Raw genomic sequence first — 25,987 nt, 5'->3', positions numbered from 1 at the left:
CTGCCATTATGGGGGATTATATACAAGAAAAATTATTGTTGTTGTTTTTAAAATCTCATTATCAAATCTATATAACCAAGTTGGTTTGAAATCAGTCAACAAAGAATAATTAGATCTTGTGCAACTGGTTGTTAGAAAGAATTCAGACATTTATCGTTCTTTGAATTAACTGCTACTCTTATTTTCAAGCTGGTATGTGTGGGTCTCTCTGGTGGTGCCCTGTTCTTAGGCAGTGCTCTGGAAAACTGTCAGTAACATGAGTTTTCTATCATTTTACCAAGAGTGGAGATGCCATGTGATTTTTCAGGGACATGTTCACCTCTAGGTATGGAGCAGGTTGTCAGCAAACAGGCAGAGGACTCAGCACCAGTGAGTAGAAAAAACATTGCCCTCTGACAGCGATGAATGTACAGTTTCTGAGCTGCATTGGTGCCTGCACCATGGAGTTCACTAACTGCAGGTCATTCCCACTCTCCAAATCACAGCCATGACACCGAGCAGCGAGTTCAGTCTAAAACCTAGACCACACCAAGGAGTAGGCAAGAGAATAAAACTCATGTTACCAGGGACTGGACTCCCATACCAACAGTAAATTTGACTAATTTTATGATCTCATTGACCCAAGCAAGTCTTCTCTTAGTATTAGGGACATAGAGCATGAGAACTCTTCCAGAAAAGAAGGAAGTTTTATGAAGGAAGTTCTCATGCTTCCTTCATAAAATCATGGTGAAATTCAAATTGGGGATCAAAGATATTGCAAAGTCAGACTTAGCTTTCTGTTCCCACCCCTCAAAATGTTGTGTGCTATGTGCTCTATGGTGAGTTACTAGACCTCTCTGGCATTAAGACAAAAAGAGGGACTTGGTTGTAGGCTAACTTTAAGACCTTTTTCAGTTTTAAAAATCCTTTCTTCCTTCTGAAGGAATTGGATTATTCCTCAGTTTAGTGACTCAAAGACAGTTCAGGAAACTAGGCAGGACTAAGACAAGTATATACACGTTCAGTGCTGACCTTCCGGAAGCTTTTAAGGGTGGACAATGAAATTACTGACTACTCTGGATAATCAAAATAAAGTTAGCACCATTCCCCAGGGCCACCTCGAGCAGACAACAGAAGGGCAATCAAGCATATTGGTCCATCAGTCTTGGTTTCTCTTGTATGAAATGAAAGGACTGCCCTTGCTGGAGATTTTCTTGATCATTTTCTATTCTAAGACTCCATGAATTTATTTTTCAATAGTTTTCATGAAAAAGGGAGGCAGAAGGACTATATGGTCAAAAATTTCCTTGTGTCCCCAAGAGCAAGATCCTTGAATGACTTAACGTTTACTCATGAAGAAAGTCCATGTGAATTTGATTTGCTATGTATATGGATGTGTGCTCTGCTGTTTTGTTCAGATGATGTGAGTTCAGAGGAAGGAGGAGAACTGATTTATAAGCTCATGCAAAGTCCCTCTCCCATTCCCTTTCGCTATAAAGGAGATCATATTCACCCCTGGGCTCTCACTGGAAGGTTGGTGGGAGGGATGGAGGTAATGCCCGCAAAGATTTATTAACATATGGATGCCTCTTAACGTCAAATATATATACATACATATATATATATATATATATATATATATATATATATTTAAATGCCTTATCTTTTCTTGATGTTACCCCCGACTCCAAACACTGGTAAAAACTTAACTCTTCCAAGAGCCCAACTCTGCTGCAATGTAATTCATTCTCCCCCTTTTTTTTTTAATTACAGTATTCTCAAATGAGGGATGAAGTATTCAAATCAAACTTGGTCTGTGCGTTTATCGTTCTTCTATTTATCACGGCAATACAAAGCTTGCTTCCTTCTTCAAGGTAAATATGAAAGGACTGAGTTATCAGATGCAATGTCTCTGAGAGCTGACGGGCCCTCACCTGGAGCCAGCCACTGACCTTTTCAAGGGATCGGAATTTGAAATAACAGGATCTCGGATTCATAGCCAAACATTTGATGACAGCAGGGTCTGTTTTGTTGTCTCACTCTGCATAATAACCACATTACTCTCCCAAGGCAAGAGCTTTTTCCCAATCTCAATAAAAACAACAACAAAAATCAACATAGGGTTCCCTCTTATTTGACACGGCACCCATGAATGCAGAAAGTAAGTATAAATCCCTCCATCACTGTTAACGGGTCCCTTTGTTAATTGCATCTTTATTGTTTATAGATAGAATATCCTAGCTTTCAGGGTCAGCGTAATTGGCACTTTCATAATACTACAATCAAATATATGTGGCCATTCCCTGATCCAAATTCTTTACATATACCAACACATTTAATTCTCATCATAACTCTATGGGGTAGGTACTGTTATTATCCCCACTTAAAAAGGAGAAAACTGAGGCTCAGAGTAGTGAATAGAGTTGCCTAACATCTCACAGTTAAAAAACGTTACATCCTAGATTCAAACCAGATTCCACAGCCTGGAGTCTTAACACTATTAGACACAGACTTGCATCATACAGGTTATAGGTGCAAGAGCCAGCATTTGAATCTAGTTCTGGAGTCATCCAATGGCCATGTTTTTTGCTATCTCCTGTACTGTAAGATAACACTTGCCTCTTTTTTCAGATAAATTCCCTTCCCCCTAAACTTGCCAGGAATTTCCCTGTGTCGCATGGTTAAAAATAACATCAGCAAATATTAGTTAAACGTCTAATACAGGCAATGCAACCCGCTGGCCCCTCAAGATGGTATCATTTTGCAGGAGGAAGTCTGCATCTTCTAAGATGTAATTTAGTGAGAAAGAGAGACATTAATAATGGCTTCCAGTTACTGAGCATCTATTATGTGCTAAATCCTTTAGACAGATTATCTCAGTAAAGGCTCAAAAATAATCAATAAGTGAGGCAGCATTCTAATCCCCATCCATATAGTGACGGAGCTGGATTTGAACAGAGTCAGTCTGTGCTTTTAATACTTAACTGCTTTGTACCAAAATCAGTGATTCATCCTGCCTCGGTGGTTTAAAGAAAGTTGGCAGAAGGGTTGATGTTTTGAGCTGAGAAGGATGAGGGAAAAAGAGTGGAAGGATGTTCCCAGTTTAGAAAACAGTGCAGGAAAAAGCCCAGGGATGTGAACGACCTCGTGTCTGTAGCACAGTAAGTGGAAGACTCTAGAGTAAAGCATTTGTACAAGGATTTGGTGGGCGCCATGGCTAAATGAGGAGGTAACCAGCAGGAGTTCAATTGTCAACATGCTATGTTAAGGAATTTTATAATTGAATCTGGGAGCAAGAAAGAGACCCTGTGAAGGTTTTTGGGGAAGGGTGTAGCATGATTCTGTGATAGAAAGATGTTCGACTCAAGGGCATGGCAATGCTTGACCTTTTCCTGATTAGCGGGGATATAAGGAAAAAGAGGGATTGGGTGCAGGAGGAGAAGGGCACTATAGAAGATGAGATGGCTGGGTGGCATCACCAACTCGACGCACACGAGTTTGGGTGAACTCCTGGAGTTTGTGATGGACAGGGAGGCCTGGTGTGCTGAGATTCATGGGGTCACAGAGTTGGACACAACTGAGTGACTGAACTGAACTGAAGGAGAAGGAATCAAACCAGTCAGTCCTCAAGGAAATAAACCCTGAATATTCATTGGAATGACTGATGCTGAAGCTGAATCGTCTTTGACCACTTGATGTGAAGAGTCAACTCATTGGAAAAGACCCTGATGCTGGGAAAGATTGAAGGCAGAAGGAAAAGGGGGCAGTGGAGGATGAGATGGTTAGATGGCATCACTGACTCAATGGATATGAATTTGAGCAAATTCCAGGAGAGAGTAGAGGGCAGAGGAGCCTGGTGTGCTGCAGTCCTTGGGGTCACAAAAAGTCAGAGATGACTTAGCAATTGAACAACAACAAAGGAGAAAGGGGATTCTGGGAAAATGGTGGTACATCTCTGAAATTATATGTTTCTGAATTTCTCAGAATTCTCACATATCTGAGCAACTAGATAGCAAAACCAAAAACCTCAAGGACCATATTTGCAACAAACAGAATTAATGTGATAAACCCATAAATTTCAAAATGGGAATGACAGTCTCCCAAGAGCCCCAAGACTGGTGTGATATCAGTATCTGTGTGGAAGGAATTGGAAATAAACAAGCAGATATCTGTCAGATCCAGGAAGAGAAGAGTCCCAGTATTGCCAACAGATATCCATGGGAAAGTGCCATGGACCAAATTGCAAAAGCAATTGAAAGTGGGAAAGGGTTTGCCCAATCCAACATCAGGTGAGCATGAAGATTTACAGTTAAGGTTCAAAGAGCTACAACCATCAGACACTGTGAGCTCCTAAAAGTGACCAACCAAATCTCCCTCCCAGGACAGTGCCCTGTGTGAATAGGATCAAAATTACTCACAGTAAGGTCTATAGTGAAGAAGAAAAGGGATGGTCCAAGTAAAAAGGGAAAAGGAATCTAGCCATCAAGTTTTGAATGCTATATGAAAACAGCTAAAGGAAGCTCTGTGGGGGCTTCCCCAGTGGCTCAGCGATTAAGAATCTGCCTTGCAATGCAAGGAACACAGGTTTGATCCACAGTCCAGGAAGATTCCACATGCAATGGAGCAACTAAACCTGTGCACCACAACTACTGAGCCTTTACTCTAGAACCCACGAGCCACAACCACTGAGCCCGCATGTTGCAACTCCCGAAGCTCATGCACCTGAAGCCTGTGATCCTCTACGAGAGAAGCCACTGCAATGAGAAGCCCATGTGCCGTGACAAAGAATAGCCCCGCTCCCTGCAACCAGAGGAAGACCACGTGCAGCAACAAAGACCCAGCACAGCCAGAATAAATCCTTTTTTAAAGACAAGAAAACTCTATGGAGTTTAAAAAAAAAAACCAACTACTCCAACCCATACTTCTTTATAAATTCTCTTTTTTTCTTGTAATAGCTTCATATGGGATTGCCACCAATACATTTTGTTGCTAATTTTTGTGTAATTTGCAACATTTGTGTAGAACAAAAATTAGCAACAAAATGTATTGGTGGCAATCTCATATGAAGCTATTGTAAGAAAAAGAATTAAAAGTAGATTAGCACTTTGCTCTATAGCAGTAATTAACACAATGCTGTAAATCAGCTATATTTCAATAATAAAGTAAAAATAGATTGATATCCTTATTGTCAATGACACTCGAAAAGACATGCTTACAACAGATACCAAAATTTTAACTTACCAGCTGAAACCCTTAATGTGATTCAAAGCAGCCTATAACAACCTAAATCGGAATTAGAAAAAACTTGGAAATTTGGGATGAGTGCTCAAAAAGAATATAAAAGAAAGGTACATTTCAGAAATGAAGATTTTAATATGAGGAAACATAAGCCACATAAATGCAGCACTTAATGCCTTAAGATAAATAGAAGGTGGAAAGGAAGAATGTTTTTAAAATCAAGAAGGAGATTTAAAGGATTGGCAGAACCCTATCCCCCACACTTTATCACCACATCAAGAATCCAGTATATTATTCGAGGACTATGACTGAAAGAACTGTGAGACCCAGGCTCTTTCTGATAAGTGGGCTTCTCCAGGCAAGAATACTGGACTGGGCTGCCATTCCCTTCCTCAGGGTACCTGCCCAACCCAGGGATTAAGCCCGGGTCTCCTGCGCTGCAGGCGAATTCTTTACTGTCTGAGCCACCAGGGAAGCCTAATGAATACTTAGGGGAGCTCAGTTCAAGAGAAGAGACAAACCCAAGGAAACAAGAAGAATCTGGAGCCACTGGTACCTAGAGATACAGCACTCAACATGGCCCCCCCCTTAGCCTGATTAATACATTAATGAACCCCACAGTGAAGGTCTGTTCACCTCAGTTTCTATAACCTGAAACAATATGACCAGTTTTCAACAGAAAATTACAAGGCATACCAAAAGGGAAGAAGAGACAAAGCAATCATCAGAACCAGGCTCAGGTAGGACAGTCTGTTGAAATAATCAGAAAGAGAACTTGAAATAAGTATTGCTACATACCAAGGGTTCAATTGGGAAAAGTAGACATGGTTCAAGAAACGATAGAAGTTCTAAGTAAAAGTCAAAAAGAAACACACTAGAGCTCAAAACCATCATAAAGAAATAATGAATGTCTTTGATGGGCTCATCAATAGATTCAACAAAGCCAAGGAAAGAATCAGTAAGCTTGAATATAGGTCAGTAGAAACTTCCCAAATTGCAAAACAAACAGAAAAATGAAATGAAAAAAATAATAAAGATCAAAGCATCCAAGAACTTTGGGACAATTCCAAAAAGTGTAACTTATGCATAATCCGAATACCAGAAAGAGATGAAAGGCGATCTGAGCAGGAAAAATCTTTGAAGTAATAATGGCTGAAGATTTTCTTAAGTTAATGACAGACACCAAATCACAGAACCAGGAACTTTAGAGAACACTAGACAGGATAAACAGAGTAAATAAATAACCAAATAAATAAGTAGCACATTTAAGTATGTCATATTCAAATTGCAGAAAACTGAAGACAAAGAAAAAAATCTTCATAGAAGGCCAGAGTGGTGAGGATAGGGGAGTTACTACTTACCTACAGAGGAACAGGAAGAAATACACCATACTTCTTGTCTGAAACCATGCAAGCATGAAGAGAATGAAAAATGAAATACTTAAAGTGTTGAAAGAAAAAGTCACCCACCTAGAATTTTATATGCTTCAAAAGCGAAAGAGAACTGAAGATTTTATCAGACAAACAAAATGTGCATTTCTATATGACCTTCCCTGCAAGAAATATTTGTTAAAGCTTTTTTTTTAAAAGAAAAAAGAAAAGTTTTTCAAACAGAAGGAAAATGATGTAGGTCAGAAATTTGATCTACACAGAGAAAGGAAGAGCATCAGAAGAGAAATAAATGAAGTTGAAATTTTTTTCTTATTCTTGATTGATCTAAAAGATAACTGTTTAAAGTGACAACATTAACGATGTATTTAGTGGTAATAAATATAGATGAGCGAAATGAATGACAGCAGCATGATAAGGCATGTGAGGGAGGAACTGGGGATGCTTTAAGGTACCAGCGTTACACATGAAGTGCTACAGTGTAATTTGAAGGTTGTTGCTGCTGGTGTTTTTTAGCCACTAAGTCGTGTCCAACTCTTTGTGACCCCCTGGACTGTAGCCCACGAGGCTCCTCTGTCCATGGGATTTCCCAGGCAAGAATACTGGAGTGAGCTGTCATTTCCTTCTCCAAGGAATCTTCCCAATCCAGGGATCAAATCTGTGTCTCCTGAATTAGCAGGAAGATTCTTTACCACTGAGCCACCAGGGAAGTCCAATTTGAAGGTTCAGTTCAGTTCAGTTCATTTCAGTCGCTCTGTCGTGTCCAACTCTTTGTGACCCCATGAATCGCAGCACGCCAGGCCTCCCTGTCCATTGTAAACTCTAGAGCAAATACTAAAAAAAAAAAAAAAATTAATAAATCAAATTGATATACTAAGAAAGGAAACAAAGTGAAATCATATAAAATGCTCATTTAAAATAAGACAGCATGCAAAGGAAGAGAGGATATTATTTGGAGAGTAAGGAGGAAGAGCATTATTGCATAGGTGAAGCCCAGGAGATGTGTTTAGGGTGGTGACACTATTCACTATGATACTGTAATGGTGTATATATGACACTATTAATCTGTCAAATCCCATAAACTTGACAGCCCAAAGAATGACCTTAATGTATAAAACTTTTTTAAAAAATTATTTAGGAGTTCAGGGGACCCCATGATGAAATAAGACTATGATAAATGATTATACCTGTATGAAAAGTGTGAAACAACCTTACTGAAGGGGTTGGGGAGAAAAGATGGGGTTTTCTTAAGTAGCGTAGGGGGTTTCCTAAGTAGTTTTGGGGATTCATGGGCTCTAGAACTAAGCATAAAAAGAACTGTGCATAGCACTGTACTTTAGCTGATAAAGGTGTTTCTCATGGACATGTGTGTGAACAACTTGAGCTGCAGTTCATGGGCACTGTAAGTTAATGGACTGTGGGAGTCAGGTTTCTCATTGTTGGTCCAGAAGAGGTTACAGACAAGGAGAAAAGGCTAGAATGATCCGTATGGTAAAGGCTTAGAGTAGGAGACATTAGCATGTATTTGTTAAGCTCACTAAAGTATGTGCCTTTGGGGCATCCCACGTGGCATTAGTGGTAAAAAATTCACCTGCCAATGCAGGAGACTCAAGAGACATATTCAATCAATCCCTGGGTTGGGAAGATGCCCTGGAGCAGGAAATGGCAACCCACTCCAGTATTCTTGCCTGAGAAATTCAATGGACAGAGGAGCCTGGTGGGCTACAGTCCACGGGGCTGCAGAGAGTTGGACCCTACTGAGTGACTGAGCACATATATATATAGTTAGATATAGGATGTCTACATAAACACAGATATGTTTATAGACACAGATTAGAATGTATGCTAAGTCACTTCAGTCATGTCCGACTCTGAGACCCCATGGACTGTAGCCCACCAGAATCTGTGGAATTCTTCAGGAGTGGGTTGCCATTCCCAATGTCCTGGCTCTGTCAGCAGAGAACGTCCAGCAGCAATGATGCCTCAGCAATGATAGCACATCAAGCCATAGGCACAACCCTGATCCTGATTTCTAATATCGATATCCAACGCAAGGAACCAGAGCTCCTTGGAGAACTGCTGATTCTAAGTCTGGAATAGCAAATATACAAGATGAGCCTGGAACATCATTTAGGGCCAGGAAATTAGGAAGTATTAGAACACACAGTGATGGAAATATATCAAAGGGACATAGGAAAAGCTCCGAAGAACCAGCATTGGAACAACTCAAGCAAGAAGATAAATAAAATAGTATTGGGTAATAACCCAAAGATTGAGGACAGAAGGAGAAGAGGGCATCAGAGGATGAGATGACTGGATGACATCACCGATGCAATGGACATGAACTTGGGCAAACTTCAGGAGATGGTGAGGGACAGAGAGGCCTGGTGTGCTGCTGTCCATGGGGTTGCAAAGGGTTGGACACAACTGGGTTGGCTGAACAACAACAATAACCCAAAATGTAAAATAAATATCCATGGGTTTCACACTGATATAAATAAATGGTTGTGTGAATAAAGAAAAGATGAAGAACAAATAAATTTCCCATGGGGAAAAGTCCAAATAATTTATGTAGATACTGTATCCTTGATGAGGTGCAATTTTACCCTCTACTCCTCAGATTGTGGCTACGTTGAAAGTGACTTCCTGCCAAGAAGGACAGTGTGGATGGAGGAAAAATAGGGGAGTATACCTCAGCCAGCTGATAATGGTTAAACTCAACAGGGATAAGCCATGTTGATGAGCTGTGATGAGTTGTTCAGATGCTAAGTTGTGTCCAACTCTTTGCAACCCCAAGGACTACAGCACAATAGGCTCACCTGTCCTTTACTGACTCTTGGAGTCTACTCAAATTCATGTCCAGTGAGTCAGTGGTGCTTTCTCACCATCTCATCCTCTGTTGCCCCCTTCTCCTTTGCCTTCAATCTTTCCCAGCATCAGGGTCTTTTCCAATGAATCAGCTCTTCGCATTAGGTGGCCAAATGAGAATACACATAAACTCTGTGGTCTTCCTTCCCAAAACCCATCATCTAATCATGAAGAAACATCAGACATACTGCAGTTGAAAGACATTCTATAAAATACCCATACTTCTCCCAACAGTCGAGGCCATTTAAAGCAAAGGAAGTATGAAAAACTTGCACAGCAAGAAGAGCTTAAGGAGACATGACAACCAAATAGAAGATGGTATCCTGGACTGGAGCTATAAGTGTGGGAAGTCCTAGAAAGAATATCCAACCCAGTAGGTTTAAGCATAATTAGGGGCCAGATTGTGAACTTGAAGTAACATGTCACAGTTGTTGTTTTTTAAGTTTGGAGATATGTAAGGTGCTAGAGCTGCGACAGGAAACATTCAGGATAAGGCTGAAACCTCTTGTCCTACTACAACGCAAGAAAGTCATCATGCTTGATAGTCACCTCCAAAGAACTCAGAAGCCACGTTGAAGAAGCTTCTACTGTCCCAAGATGGAATAATTAGAGCTGTGGTGTGGATAACTGTTAAAACAGTCAATCAAATACCAGCAAATATTTTAAACTTTATGAGTTTATAATGACATTTTTAAGGGTTGATAACCTTTGGTGGATGGTGGGGAATTGATTTGTAATACTTAGGCTTCCCTGGTAGCTTAGTGGTAAGGAAACCACCTGCAATGCAAAACCTGGGTTCGATCCCTGGGTCAGAAAGATCCCCTGGAGAAAGGCATGGCGACCCACTCCAGTATTCTTGCCTGGAGAATTCCATGGACAAGGAGCCTAGAGGGCTCCAGTCCATAGAGTCACAAAGTGTAGAACATGACTAAGGAACTAACACACACATACTTTGGAAACCACTGAAAAGGAGAAAAGAAACAATTATTTTTTCTGTCTTTCCTGCATGAACTGCAAGATTGGGTGAGTGGAAACTCATAAAATTATTCAAGCTGATACAATTTAAAGAAATTACAGAATTAAAATATCACCATTTCCCAACTTTCAATGAATTAATTGATCTAGTAGCTGACAACACAGAAAGGACAAGCAAGTCTATCTCCTGATGGAAGAACACAAGTCGATAGTCTCATCAAAGGGATCAAACGTAAGTCTGGCCAGGCCGTTGAACTGGGTTCTTAATTGCACGAATCACAGGGGACAGAATATATTGGATGAATTCACAAAAGTAAAATCCAGAACAAACAACAAGGTCCTACTATGTAGCACAGGGAATTATATTCAATACCTGTGATAAACTATAGTGGAAAAGAGTATAAAAGAATATATACAGTCTTCAAAGTGATTCAAACTGAGTCACTAAGTCAACTATATTCAATAAAGTAAACTTTTAAAAATTAAAATCCAGATAGTGAGATCAAAGGCACCTTTTGTCGTTGTTGTTTAGTGGCTAAGTTGTGTTTGACTCTTTGCAACCCCATGGACTGTAGCCTGCCAGGCTCCTCTGTCCATGGGATTTCCCAGGCAATAATGCTGAAATGGGTTGCCATTTCCTTCTCCAGGGGATCTTCCCCACCCACATCCCTTGTATTGGCAGGTAGATTCTTTGCCTCTGAGGGAAGTGCCAAAGGCAAATACTCCTCAATAAGTAAATTGTAATAAATTGTAAGGAAAGAGGTAAAGAGAGAACCTGTAGATGTTTTATAAAGACTTAAAAGATACATAAAATTTAGCAAAATATGGGCAAGACAGAACTATAGTGTCTAAAACTGGATGTTAAATCTATAAAGAAATAGGAAATGATTAACAAGGAGTGGGAGAAGAATCATGACTGGAGCAGGAGACATGGATGCAGTTTTGAAATGCCCTGCAAAGCGCTATTTCATGAACTAAGTGGGCATTACAAAGGCAGACACTTTAAAATAGCTAATTAAGCTCTGCTTATGTGGTTTTCTGTATTTATGATTCATTTTGCAATTAAAAAAAATGTTTTAAATGAGGGAGAGAGAGAGAAGGAAGGCCCATGTACCTCTTCCACATGGGGCTGGGGAACCCTTGCCTATTGTGAGCTAGGTATGTTCTAGGTGCTGAGGTTACATCACTGAACAGAAAATACAAAAAAAAAAAAAAAAAGAGAGAGAGATACAAAACAACAGTAATCAAAAAACCCTTCCCTTCTGAGCCTTATCATCTAGTGGAAGGACATAAAGAAATATAAAGTATATGCATATATCTAGATGTATATGCTATAAATGTGGCTACTTATGTGCTGTGTATGTAGATATGTATGTAGATAGGTACAGCCTATATATGTAAATTTGTATGTGCTATAGCAATGATATTATAGTGATAATAGTATCAATAACCTCAGATATGCAGATGACACCACCCTTATGGCAGAAAGTGAAGAAGAACTAAAGAGCCTCTTGATGAAACTGAAAGAGGAGAGTGAAAAAGCTGGCTTAAAACTCAACATTCAAAAATGAAGATTATGGCATCCGATCCCATTGCTTCATAGCAAATAGATGGGGAAACAATGGAAACAGTGACAGACTTTATTTTCTTGGGCTCCAAAATCACTGCAGATGATGACTGCAGCCATGAAATTTAAAGACGCTTGCTCCTTGGAAGAAAAACTATAACCAACCTAGGCAGCATATTAAAAAGCAGAGACATTACTTGGCCAACAAAGGTCCGTCTAGTCAAAGGTATGGTTTTTCCAGTGGTCATGTATGGATGTTAGAGTTGGACTATAAAGAAAACTGAGCACCCAAGAATTGACACTTTTGAACTGTGGTGTTGGAGAAGACTCTTGAGAGTCCCTTGGACTGCAAGGAGATTCAACCAGTCCATCCTAAAGGAAATCAGTCCTGAATATTCAGTGGAAGGGCTGATGCTGAAACTGAAGTTCAATACTTTGACCACCAGATGTGAAGAACTGACTCATTGGAAAAGACCCTGTTGCTGGGAAAGATTGAGGGCAGGAGGAGAAGGGGATGACAGAGGATGAAATGGTTTGGATGACATCACCGACTCGATGGACATGAGTTTGAGGAAGTTCTAGGAGTTGGTGATGGACAAGAAGGCCTGGCGTGCTGCAGTCCATGGGGTTGCAGAGTCGGACATGACTGAGCGACTGAACAGCAACAAAAACGGCAATGAATACATCAGGATGGGGTACCAGGGAATGCCATAGGAGAATGGGTCTCCTGACTACCCAAGAGCATGCGGGGTCTAGGGTCATGGGGAAAGGGCTGGTCTCAGGGTGGTGAGCTGTGTGTGTTTGTGGGGTCCGGTCAGGTGTACCCAAATTCCCTGGACTCCCCTGTCACTCTTACAGTGAGGATGTGGGTGTGGTCGCAGCTGGTGAGTGCTCCCTCCCGCCCTGGAGCACAGGGCGTTGACATTCCCACAAACATCCTGCGAGCACTTATTGTGTGCCTGCCCGTGCTGGACGCTGGAGATGTGGTCCCTGGCATCATACAGCTGACAGTCTACCTGGGGGAAAGCCCTTGAGGTGAACAACTGCAGCGGAGTGCAATGACTCATGATCGCGCGGGCGTGCGGTGAGGCGGGGGGATCGGGGCAGCTGTCCCAGAGGGGACGCTGACACCTGAGCCACCTCCTGAGGGTCTTTCCCCGGCCACGACAGAGGACTGAGACGAAGGCCAAGAGCGGCAGGGGGAGAGCTGGAAATTGGGTGTTCTGGAGGTGAGGGATGTGTAAGCCTTGCGGAGGAATTGTGACTGGTCGGCAGAGAAGACTTCATTTAAGCTTTCCTTTTAAATCTTATTTTTTAAAAATTTTTATTTATTTATTAATGGCTGTGCTGGGTCTTCATTGCTGCACTCGGCCTTTCTGTAGTCATGGCGAGAGGCGCTGCTCTTGGTCGCGGTGCACGGACTTACTGCTACGGCTTCTCTTGCTACCGCACGGGGCCCTAGGTGCGTGGGCTCCAGTGGAGGCACCTGGGTTTAGTTGCCCTTTGGCATATGAGATCTTTCCAGACCAGGGGTCAAACCGGTGTCCCTGCATTGGAAGGCAGATTCTTAACTGCTGAACCACCAAGGAAGCCCCACGGAAGCATTTTAATCCAACAAGGGATGTGACTGGATTTCTGTTTAGAAGGGATGGATGATGAGGGGAAAGGACAAGGTCTGCGGTTGGGAAGACCATTTGGGAGGCAATGGCAAAATTCCAGGTGAGAAAGAAGAGGGACCACACAGTGACAGAGAAGCGAGCCTGAGAGGATGAACTTGCTCCGTATTTAGGACAGAGAGTTGACGGTTTCCAGGACTGACTGTGTGTGGGGGATGAGAGTGAAGGAGGAGCCCAGGCTGGACCTGAGGACCTGTGCCTGGGACAGGAGAAGGGGTCACCGCACCCCCTCTTTCCCAGCTGGCCTTCCCAGGAGAGGTGACCAAGGAAGCTGAGCCACCTTGATGCCCAATTCCTTGGTTCCGGGGGCAAGAGATATAGAACCTCACCTAGCAGCTGACTGGATGATGTCTCTGACTCTGGGGTGCAAGCTGAAGCCAGGAACTAAAACACCAGCCAGGGTCTTCCCTGGTGGTCCAGTGGTTGAGACTCCATGCTTCCAATGCAGAGGGTGTGAGTTCGATCCCTAGTCAGGAACTAAGATCCCATATGCCGTGCAGGGTATGGCAAAAAAAAAAAAAAAAAAAAAAAAAAATCCTTTTTAATAAAAAAAAAGAAGTACCAGCCAGCACCACCCTCACTTGCTCAGTGAAGATAAAACACTGACAGTGAAGACGGCTTCCAAGCTTGAGCTCTGACCAGACAGCCCACATATGTGGGGAACTGAGTGGCCCAGGGGCCCAGACAGCCCAGCCTTTCTTCACTGTGAGCGCTTTCCTCTCCAACTCACTTTGTTTCTGATTGATTCTCTGAGACTGAACAGATGGTAGGTGCCTTGCAGTTGCCTTTCTTCCGTCATGGACTCTTTAGCAGATGAGCCAATCTTTGCTCATATGACCACAGCGAATTCCCAGGCCCAAAGCAAAAATTAATGGACCCTGGCAAAGAAAGACAGTGCCTGGCTCTTTCCTTTAATTTCCACATGCCTGCAGCTGTTCCTCTCCCAGAAGGGGAAACTGAGAAAAGACCAGACGATACCTTCTGTAATAAGAGAACCGTGTATCTAAGTCTGCGCACGTGGTAATGAGAGAGAGGGAGGGAAGGAGGGGAGAGAGGGAGAGGGAAAAGAGAGAGGGAGCAAGCAAGAGAGGGCCAATGAGAGGAAAGGAAGAGGCACAGGATCTTAATTCTTTCTGTGCATCTTACTGGCTGTACGTATGTATTATACTTGACCTCTCTGAAGCCTCAGTTTTCTCATCTATAAAATAACAATGCCAGCTTCCCAGGGTTGCTATAAGCATCAGATGAGCCATACCCATTTTGATAAATTCTGACTCCCTTTCCCTTCCTGAGTCACCATATTTCCCCCTAATCAAGAGGCTACAAATACTGACCTCTCAGGGTTGCTACGAGGATCAGGTGTACCTCTGGACCCATGGGCTCTTTGTCAGTTCTAACGTGTGGTATGAATGTCATCTTTCAGTGTGCACTTCTGTTTTCCTGTTGCACCACAAGCCACCATAGGCTTTTTACTCATTTCCCAGATCCCTGTCTCCCCAGCAAATGCCCAGTCATGATACCAGCCAGTACCCTGTTTTAATGACATACTGCAGAGAGCAAATTAGAACTTAAGGTCTAGAAATGTTCTGGATGGAGCTGTTTGCAAATTCTTTGTCATTCATTTTCAGACTCGATTTCAGAAATGAAAGGTTTCCTTGCCTCTTATGTGCATCAACAATGCAAAAGCAAATTCAGACTCCCTGGATGCCTGAGTAGCTCTATAATTAGATAAAAAATGCAATTGATGTTATAATGTTTACATGTGCAGAAATAAATGAACGCTGAAGAGCTGCTGCAGAGATTTCCAGAGGAATGTTTATGTAGCGCCAGTAGCTTGCTTAGAAAGCCTATCTTGCCATTAATATTCCTCCCAGAGATCTTTTAAATGCTTTTTCTGATTTTGACCATGAATAGAGAAAGAAAATGAATGGTTTTTTTTTTTTTTTTTGAGTTCTTATTATGTGCTAAGCATTACATTGCTTTACTATTTTACCCTCAGAGCCTCCTTTAAAGGAGGTGGACATAAAAATCCTGGTTTTGCAGATAAAAATAAGTTACTGGGGAAAAAAAAAATTAAGACGCTCAGAAGAATTCGCTACCTTGCCCCAGGTGTGTTATTGGCTATGTTTCAGAGCTACAGGTTCAAACACACAGGGCTTTGCTCTTAGCTACCTTTTACCTCCTGCCCATCAGGACTTCCTGGGGCAACCTGAGCTTCCTTGCTTATAGGAAGAGATGGTCTGGCCAAAAGGAGGAGATGACCAAGTCTCTTCCTACCGGGAAATTCAAGGCTCTAGCTTCCTGAGTATCCCATCCTCCTTCTGGATCTAGAAGGAGGAGAGGACAAGCATCTGAACTTTGCATAAACACTGACCTTGAGCAGCGACTCTGCCCTCCAGGAAGAACCAGGTCCACTGAACACCCCAGATGAATGCTGACCAGTAGGGCTGGTCCTTCCTCCTCTTGTAAAGGATACATCAGGGAGGGCAGGCAGAGGGGCTGAAGTGTGGAATACAGCCTATGGAGGCTGATGAGAAGAGAAAGTCTTCTCTCCCACAAAAAACAAGTCAGTGAGTATTTATTGAGCACTTTCTGTGTACTTAGCCTTATGCCAGGGCTTCCCAGGTGGTGCTAGGGTAAAAAACCCACCTGCCAATGCAGGAGATATAAGAGACATGAGTTCCATCTCTGGGTTGGAAAGATCCCCTGGAGAAGGAAATGGCAACCCACTCTGGTATTCTTGCCTGAGAAATCCCATGGACAGAGGAGCCTTGCGGGCTACAGTCCAAGCGGTTGCAAAGAGTTGGACACAACTGAAGTGGCTTAGCATAAGCACAAGCCTGATGCCAGGTGTCTTGGAAGAATCCAAAGAAAACTGAGCCTTGAAGGATGACCAGGATGTCCCTGCCCTGCACCCCTCACCCCTACCGCCCCCAGAGAGTGAGAAAATACAGAGGTAGGAGGAACAGAACGATTAGGGCATGTGCTTGAGGATTGCCCGGAGGGTGCAGAGAGGTGGAGAAAGAGAAAAGGCAGCGGTGAGAACCTGCTAGGCAGGTACACCTTGCGGAGGTCTGTAGACCACCCAGATGGCAGCCTTGACCATCAAAGAGTCCGAGTCTCCCTCTGAGCAGCTTTCAGACTCACCCTTGCTTGATTTGCCTCTGCCTTCACTTTGGAACAAGATATTCGTATTCTCTGTGGCTGCCTCACATTATTAAGCTGCATCAGCATTAGCCTTGGAATTGGCCCCTTCTCTCCTGGGACCATCTGACAAAGCGATCCGCCTGCCTTCTCCGTCGTTTGCCTCCCCTGGGTGCCCAGGAATAATGGTGTGTTGTCAGGGAGTGTTTTTCCAGCCTGTTTGGAGGGAAGTTTCCCATCTGTGTGGAGCCCTCTGGGAACCCACTGCTGCACAGACCTTCTGTTCTTATCTTAAACTCCTGCAGAGACTTCCTATCAAGGTGATCCATAAAATCAAAATTGCACAGGCACTAAAAAAAAAAAAACAACCCTCCCAACAACGATATCTGGGCTGTAGAAATCACTTTCCAGCCTTCATGATGGTTGACCACGCAGAGGAAATTGACATTCTACACACTGGTCACTCCCATTCTTCTGCTACTTTGCCCACATTTTCCAATCTTTCCTCCCTAAAATCCTACTCTTCAACCTCCAAGGCCTAACCTAAATGTCACCTCTTCTAGGAAGTCTTCCTTTCCTTGATTTCATTTCTTATTTCTTAAAATCATGTTTGTTGATTACCTTTTCTCTATCACAACACAGTATGTATCAGTTCATCATTTGCACATCCATATTCCCTCTAGATTATGATCTCTTAGAAGATGGGCAAAATGTGTCTCTTGTCTTGGTACCCCTGATGCCTCCCTAATAAAACCACAGAAGCAAAAAAAAATTACTGCAATCATGGGACCTACATTACTCACCAACATGGCTAGACTTAGCAAAGTGACAAAGCAGAGTGGACTTTCAATCCTAATTCGAATACTTACCAACTCAGTAGCTCCTGGGAAGTTGCTGCTCTCTGAGCCTTAACTTTTCATGTGAAAAAAGAGATCAAAAGACCTCTTAGGTTTGTTCCAAGGAATGGAAATGAGATATTATGCATTGATACAAAGTGCTTAGCACAGGCCTAAGGACATAATCAAGAGCTCAATACGGTACTTACACTAGTGTTAGTCATAAGAAATAAGAAACTTTAGACAAGACAGTAAGAAGTGGTAGCTCTAGCAGAAGGTGGGCTCAGGGATTTCCCTGGTGGTCCAGTGGTTAAGACACTGTGCTTCCACCACCAGGGGCACAGGTTTGATCCCAGGCTGGGGAAGTTCTACATGCCGTATCGTGTGGCCAAAACAAACAGAAGATGGGTTCAGCTTAATTCATTAAATGTACATTTGTTGAGATCCAGTGAAAATATTAAAGCCAAAGGGACAAACTTCATTTTATGGAGGAAGGAACAGATACGAAAACTCCTACCATGTCCCTCAAGACACCATTTAACATGCAGCAGTTCACTGGCTAAAACAGAGGTAGAGAAACTTGAGGTGCCAGCAGAGGACCCAAATGGCTGGGTAAAGTAGAGAGAACAAAGGATAAATTCCCAAGGAGAATCCTGGTGATAAGTTGGCTGATAAGGAGAGGAAGCAAATGCTTCCAGAGATGGGGTTTTAGATCACCACCTGACACCCAACAGAGGTGCCCAGTAGGCAGGAGGTGCCATGGGACACAGTGCTGAAGCTCCAGATGTGTAATTGGGAGTGATGTTGAAACCTTAGGCAAATACGAGTCCTATATACCCACCTCCCACACAGCATATAGTGTAGCCTCTGCAAACTGTGAAAATCACTAACCAAACTGAGCCACGTGGAGAGGTGCCATGTTCAGTTCTTGGCATCGGGGCAGTCATGGGGGAAAGTGTTTCCTAACACCCACCTTGAGGGGGAAAGGGCATATGGATCTCTCCCACAGCCAGAATACTCAGATAAAATTCCAGTGGTGTGTTGCCTTGGCAGCAGTTGCCAGGTGAGAAAGAGGAATGATGAAATAAGTGGGAATAAATGGGCAGAAGCAACAGATCAAGCCCAATATTTGATGTTCATTGCAAAGTCTCTCAAGAGAATATTTTATAGGGATGGATGTAATTTTTGAAAAGCCTCTTGTTAATAGCCCCTTTCCTGGGCAAGAGAGCTTTAGAGGAATTATTGGGTGCAAGGAGTGGGGGAGGGCAATCCTGAACATGATTGATGAGGTTGCACAGAGAGGGGGGATCCCTGATTAATGCCACGTGACCCAACATTCTGTGTTTCCTGCAGGGTGATGCCCATGGCCATCCAGTTTTCCATCCTGATCATGCTGCACTCGGCTCTGGTCCTCATCACTACGGCGGAGGATTACAAGTGTTTGCCCCTGGTCCTTCGAAAAACCTGCTGCTGGATTAACGAGACCTATTTGGCCAGGAACGTCATCATCTTTGCATCCATCTTGATTAATTTCCTGGGCGCCATCCTGAATATCGTAAGCATTGCAAGTCCTTTGGTGTCTAGTGTGTAGTCAGGAATGAAGAGTTTCTAGAACCTGCAGCCTCTGGCGTTGCCCTCCTTGGTACTAATTATTAACGCCTTCGTGTACCTCGTCAAGCCCCAAGGTCAGGGTTAGAGAAGGAAGATGTGGCTATACTGTCAGAACCATGCATTTTACTGGTGGAAAATGGTCTTTTTCTCAGTGGTGGAGGTTATTTGCTCTAAAGGCACTGCAAATGCCCTTAAGTTTCTGTACGTTCAGTGGCCAGTCAATTAAAGTCGTAAATAAGAGTTACTCCTCGTTACGTTCCCACCTGCTGTGTGCCATGCTCTGAAGGAGGAGCGGTCTGTGCTTCCCATATTTAGTCCTCACATAAACCCCGTGAGGTAAGTCTCTTTATCCCCGCTTTACGGCTGAGGAAACTGAGGCTCAGAGACATGAAATAACTTGCTAATAAGGTCTGTCTGACTCCATGACTCACGCTCATTCTCATTAGCCCAACTATATCTCTGGGAGGGGGAGAGGGGAGAATGGAAATAAGTAGCTGTCATTTATTGAGCACCTACTGTGTGCCACAGGTAGGTATTACTGTTCCCACGTAACAGATGAGGAAGCTGCCTTTCAGGAAGGTTGAGCATCTTGCCTGTGACATTCTAAGAGTTCATACCGGATGTGACACATGGAACTCGGATGAATCTCCAACTGCCATATTTATCATTGTCTTTAATTTGGTGACCCATGCTTTAGTGAGTTCATATTCTGTCTAGAATGGTAATGTGGTAGCTATAGGCATTTTTTGTGTCTATCCCAATAGTCTTGTATTGTCCATGGTTTAGGAACCTAGATGTTTAGGAGATTTATCTGATTCCGGGCTTTGAACATTGAGGGAGACTAGTTAAGGCATCATCTTGTGGCTGAAACCATCGTTGTGTCCTTTGGGCCTGAGGGAGGGTCTCCAAGTATTCAGGGAGCCCAACTGTTGGACCCCCACAATTGTCAGCCTGTAAGTCAGAGATTTACACTGCCTGAAATCCATTGTTCACACTGGACCAATAATTACCTAGTGTCCACCTTGCTCAAGCTCTGGTTGGCCTTGTTGTAAAGAGACTATGGGACAAAGAAAAGGGGAATCATAGTCTAATAAAACTCATCATCTAATGAACATTTTATAGATGATGGCAATTGAAAACAGAAGTCCTTAGTCATTGATCACAGACTGCAGAGCTGCAGCCAGGATCTCAACTCTAGATGAATCAGATGTTTCTGGGGTGTCCCAATGACTGTAGGTCAGGGTTGCCACTGGGGCCAACCATCCCACAGTGTTGTGGGAGGAAGTTCAGAGGCTTTGGAGTCAGATAGACCTGTGTTCAAATCTCACCTCCACCACTTACCAGCTCGGTGACCCTGGACAAGTTACTTTACTTCTCAGAGTTTCATATTTTCCAGTTGTAAAATGGGGATAAAAGGAGTAGCTACATCACAAGGGGGTTGTGATGCCCTTTTCATGCAAAGTGTCTGCCGCAGCCTAGGCGTTCAGCCAGTGGTAGCTATTCTCTTCTGAGTGCCGCAAGATGTCCTGCAGCAACTTCTAGCCTAGGAAGTGCCCCCCACTCCAGTGCCAAGAGTCTATCTGGAAAGCGTGCCCTGTGGGTCCCTCGAGTCCCCCCAGCTGTTCATGTGGAGACAGGCTGTGAGCGTTCCCCACCTGGTTCTCTCTTCCAAGTCCCACAAGCGCAACCAGCAACCCTCCATGATGGGGCTGGTGGAGCGGCCTTACCCTAGTTTCATGACTGGCTTGTAATTTTTTTTTCTGAGCCAGTCCTTTCTTTAAAACGAAACAGAAGGTCCCAGCTGGGCTTGCATTCTGAAATCCAGCCCCTTGAGGGCCCTTTCTGCCCTAGGCATTTGCCGAAGCCCCACAGCAATAGCACAGGACTCCGTCTCCAGCTCACACTGACTTTGTTGTTCCTGTGTTTTTTTTGTTTTGTTTTGTTTTTTGTTGTTCTTTTTTTTTTTCTTAATCCGCAGCTGTGGTGTGATTTTGACAAGTCGATACCCTTGAAGAACCTGACTTTCAATTCCTCAGCTGTGTTTACAGATATCTGCTCCTACCCAGAGGTATTTATTCACGAGCTCCCCTTGGTGAGACTGGGGCTTAGGCATCTTCACCAGCTCTGAATCAGCAGGACTGGCTGAGGGGCCCTAGACGTGCTGGCTTTCCAGGGGCCTGTTTGCCCTCCTCTGCCTCTCTCTCCTTCTTTTCTTCTTCTTCCCCTTTTCTGCCCTGCCTTCTCTCCTGGTATCCGCTGCTTTCCTTTTGTCTCTTTCCTGCTCTCTTCTGCCTCTCTTTCCCATTTCTTTCTTCTTCTTCCTCCTCCTCTTCTTCACTTTTCCCTCTGTCCACTCTCTTCTTTCCTTTGCCTCCTCTTCCCTCTCATTTCCCCCCAGCTCCTCCTAAAACCCTAGAGTGGAATGTGCTGTTGTCTTCAGTACAGGGCAGAGCACAGAGCTGCAGCTCAGACTTTGCTGCATTGGAAAAGGAAAGGATGGAAGAAGGGGAGATAGAGGAAGAAAGGAAGCTAGTAAATCACAAATGCAGAAAACAGCTAAACATAAATCAAAGTGGGACTTCCCTGAGAGCCCAGTGGTTAAGACTCCATACTTGCACTGCAGGGGACATGGGTTCAATCCCTGGTTGGGGAACTAAGATCCCATATGCTGAGCAGAGCGACCAAAAAAAAAAAAAAAAAAAAAAAACTAAAAAAAGATAAGTAAATAAACATATTAAAGTGGTATAGAAAGTGCCCAGAGCATCGCAGACTCAGGAGGTGTCCCAGCAGGCCACTTACCATCGTAGTGTAAGCCTGACCATCTCCTAGCCCCATAGCCACTAGGCTGGCCCTGGGCCTTGGGGTCAACCTAAGGGTCAAGCAAAGGACAATCTTTGGCTCTGTTAAGCCATGACCCAGACCTTTACATATTGGGATATAAACTCTGGGTCTGGAGGGAAGACGGTTGGGATGTCCCAGTAGACACCAGCCAACCTTGAGGACCTTGGGTAGACTTTTGTTCTCTGAGACCCCTTCCAGTATGTGGTGGGGGGAAGGCACTCTGTTATCTGACCTCAGCCCCAGAATTGGTCCAGGTGCTCTGAAAAGGACAGAAAGCCTCATCTCTCACCTCAGGTAATAGAGCATCTACTGGATATGCACAAAATCATTACATCTTCAAGATACATGGAGGATGCTACCACCATCTCCATGTTGTAGATAATGAAACAGAGGTTCAGAAAGCAGCTTGCTCGCTGCTACTCCTGCTGACCTACCTTTTTTCTCACTTCTTCTCATTCTTACTTCTTTCTCTTTCCCTTCTTCATTCAGTTATCAAGACTTGCTGCTGCAGTTCAAACCACATCTGGCTTATTCATGAGCTCACACTTCTGAATTCAGGCTCCATCCCTAGGGAAGAACAAGGCTCTTCCTAAGGAAGTTCTGGGCAGGATGGGACTAGCTCTGATTTCACAGCTGTGTGGGGCAGATCATGTGCTCTGGGACTTCTTCCCACCAAGTAAGGAGTGATCTCCAATTTTGTAGAGTCTGTGGGATACCACTCCCCTGAGAGCACTTTTATTTGGAGGGCATGAAGAGTGTCCAAGAGGCAGTAAGTCGGCCAAGAATCAGATATTTAGAGTTAGGCAAAAGCTGAATTTCACTCCCAACTGAGCCTCTTTACTTGCTAGCAGTAGAATCTTAAATCAGTTCAAACTCTTTCTGAACCTCAGCTTCCTCATCTGTAAAGTGGGAAAAATAATATCTTCTTTGCACAGTGATTGTGGAGTTACAGAATATCAGGTTCTTATGGTGCTTACCTAAATGAGTTGGCAAACGTTGAGCTTCTAACATGTGATCTGACTTGAAGTTGGTGTTTAAGTATTAATCTGGGCCTCTGATTCAATGCTGTGTATATACCCCTTGCCTCAAACTTGAACTCCCAAACTCAGGACCACAGAATTCATGGATTTCCTAGGCCTAACAAAGTGGTGGGTAAGCTTTTGGATCACATATGTTCATCTCTGTGCCTCTGTTTCCTTCTCTGCAAAATGAAAATGAAAACAATACCTTCCTCATGGGTGATTGTGAGGATTAAGTTAATTAATCCATGGAAAATGTTTAGAGCAACACCTGCCACAAAATAGCTGCTGATTAAATGTCAGTTGTGATTCATTTACTAAATGAAAAGGTTTTGAACCTGCACCATAAAAATATATTTATCTGTAATGTATACCAATGTCCTGGGCTCCCCAGATGGTGCTGGTGGTAAAGAACCCACCTGCCAAAGCAGGAGAAGTAAAAGATGTAGGTTCAGCCCCTGAGTCAGGAAGATCTCTTGAAGGAGGGCTTGACAACCCGCTCCAGTATTCTTGCCTGGAGAATCCTATGGACAGAGGAGACTGGTAGGTTATAATCCATGGGTCACAAAGAGTCAGACATGACTGAAGCGACTTGGCATGCACACATGCGCCATTGTACTAAAGTATCATGTACATTATGAAACATATTCATAAAATAGAAATGTTAAAAAATGAGATAAAATAAATGAATCAGTTTTAATATTAAAATTTTCCTCCCAAGACAAAGGATCATCTTGCCCAGGGGCCAGTGAACTATGACCACAGGCCAAATTCCACTTGCCACCTGTTTTGTAAATAGTTTTAGTGGGGCACAGATACATCCATTTGTTAGCAATGTCTTTATGGCTGCTTTTATAATAATATAATGGTAAAGTTCAGTAGTGGTAACTAAGTCAAAAATATTTGCTATCTGGCCCTTGCCAAGCAAAGTTTGCCAAATTCCGACATCTCCTCAGGTGCAGGAATCCCACTGGCCTAAAATGTGAGCACCTGGACTCTTTCCATCATCAGCTACTTCAGCAACCTTGTTAACCCACCATTTGCCATGTTGGCATATATCTGGCCATTTTTCTCTACCTAAGGATTTGTCTACCAAAGTAGAAGGAATCAGACATTCAAACCTTCTAAAAGGCTTAATTTGCACAACCACCTGCCGTCACTCACAAGTGTGTATCCCCAAGCAAATCACTTCCTCTCTCTGAGCCCTGGTTTCCTCATCTGTGTACTGGACCTCTCCACCTCCCCCGTGGGGAATAGTTCTCAGTCTGGAAGCAGGTAATTAAGCTGGATGATGTGGCATAAACATAAGAGACTGTCATCATATATGGTATAAAGTAAAGTTTATTTCTGAACTGGAGCTTGCCAATTACTAAAGAAAAAAAAAAGAGTGAGGATATAGGAAATGATCATGAAGAAAGTCATGTTCCAGCTATGATTTGAGAAGTAGTCTAGGAGAGCAAAGAGACATAGGTTTGTAAAGTGAATGACAGTCATATGCAGAAACCATTCTCATCATCTCAAACTTCAGAATGTGGTTCTCCGGAGGCTCAATAGGAAGATCTTCATTTTATAATCAAGCCCCTTTATTATATGCTCTAGCAGATTGGAACAGTCTTTGACTAGTCAGCTATAGTTGTGAGAGCAGAGTATGCTATGGTTTTAAAGGGTCCCTGACAACCAATTTTCCCTACAGGCATCAGTCATCATTGGTGTCTTTGCATCCTGGGACTTTCTCCCACTTCTCTCCCATGGGTAGAATCCCAGGTTCTACCCAGCCTTCAAGCTTTCTTCAAGCATACCCAATCCTTCAGATTCAGTTCAGTCACTCAATCATGTCCGACTCTTTGCAACCCCATGGATTGCAGCACACCAGGCTTCCCTGTCCATCACCAACTCCTGGAGTCGGTGATACCATCCATCCATCTCATCCTCTGCCATCCCCTTCTCCTCCCACCCTCAATCTTTCCCAGCATCAGGGTCTTTTCAAATGAGTCAGTTCTTCGCACCAGGTGGCCGAAGTATTGGAGTTTCAGCTTCAACATCAGCCCTTCCAATGAATATTCAGGACTGAGTTCCTTTAGGATGGACTGGTTGGATCTCCTTGCAGTCCAAGGGACTCTCAAGAGTCTTCTCCAACACCACAGTTCAAAAGCATCAGCTTTCTTCATAGTCCACTTCTCACATCCATACATGACTACTGGAAAAACCATAGCTTTGACTAGACGGACTTTTGTCGGCAAAGTAATGTCTCTGTTTTTAATATGCTGTCTATGTTGGTCATAGCTTTTCTTCTAAGGAGCAAGCATCTTTTAATTTCATGGCTGCAGTCACCATCTGCAGTGATTTTGGAGCCCAAAAAAATAAAGTCTTTCCCTGTTTCCATTGTTTCTTCATCTATTTGCCATGAAGTGATGGGACCAGATGCCATGATCTTAGTTTTCTGAATATTGAGTTTTAAAGCCAATTTTTTCACTCTCCCCTTTCACTTTCTTCAAGAGGCTCTTTAGTTCTTCTTCACTTTCTGCCGTAAAGGTGGTGTCATCTGCATATCTGAGGTTCTTGATATTTCTCCCAGCAATCTTGATTCCAGCTTGTGCTTCATCCAGGCTGGCATTTCTTATGATGTATTCTGCATATAAGTTAAATAAGCAGGGTGACAATATACAGCCTTGACGTACTCCTTTCCCTATTTGAAACCAGTCTGTTGTTCCATGTATGCTTTTAACTGTTGCTTCTTGACCTGCATACAGGTTTCTCAGAAGGCAGGAAAGGTGGCCTGGTATTCCATCTCTTTAAGAATTTTCCACAGTTTGTTGTGATCCACACAGTTCAAGGCTTTAGCATA

At 43.2% G+C, this 25,987-nt stretch overlaps 1 protein-coding gene and 1 long non-coding RNA gene across 4 annotated transcripts in view; one reads left to right on the top strand and one right to left on the bottom strand.

The window, feature by feature from the left end:
• Positions 1–25,987, top strand: part of ADCY8 (adenylate cyclase 8) — a 230,417-nt gene that overhangs the window by 158,807 nt on the left and 45,623 nt on the right. For 2 of the 3 annotated variants that reach the window (XM_025265512.2, XM_025265515.2), the window contains 3 exons: positions 1,753–1,853; positions 19,025–19,226; positions 21,261–21,350. In XM_025265512.2, coding sequence (XP_025121297.1) covers positions 1,753–1,853; positions 19,025–19,226; positions 21,261–21,350 — 393 coding nt within the window. The remainder of the gene's footprint in view (positions 1–1,752; positions 1,854–19,024; positions 19,227–21,260; positions 21,351–25,987) is intronic. The other variant, XM_025265513.2, reaches the window with a different exon arrangement.
• LOC123329513 lies at positions 13,368–22,711 on the bottom strand. Its single transcript, XR_006545083.1, has 3 exons — positions 22,558–22,711; positions 14,021–14,168; positions 13,368–13,562 (listed from the first exon to the last, which is right to left on the bottom strand). It is a non-coding gene; the product is annotated as an uncharacterized LOC123329513 (long non-coding RNA).

This window comes from Bubalus bubalis, chromosome 15 (assembly GCF_019923935.1).
Source record: "Bubalus bubalis isolate 160015118507 breed Murrah chromosome 15, NDDB_SH_1, whole genome shotgun sequence".
Classification (NCBI taxonomy): Eukaryota; Metazoa; Chordata; class Mammalia; order Artiodactyla; family Bovidae; genus Bubalus; species Bubalus bubalis.
The sequence above is the reverse complement of the archived record's forward strand: the minus strand, read 5'-3'. Positions and strand labels throughout refer to the sequence as shown.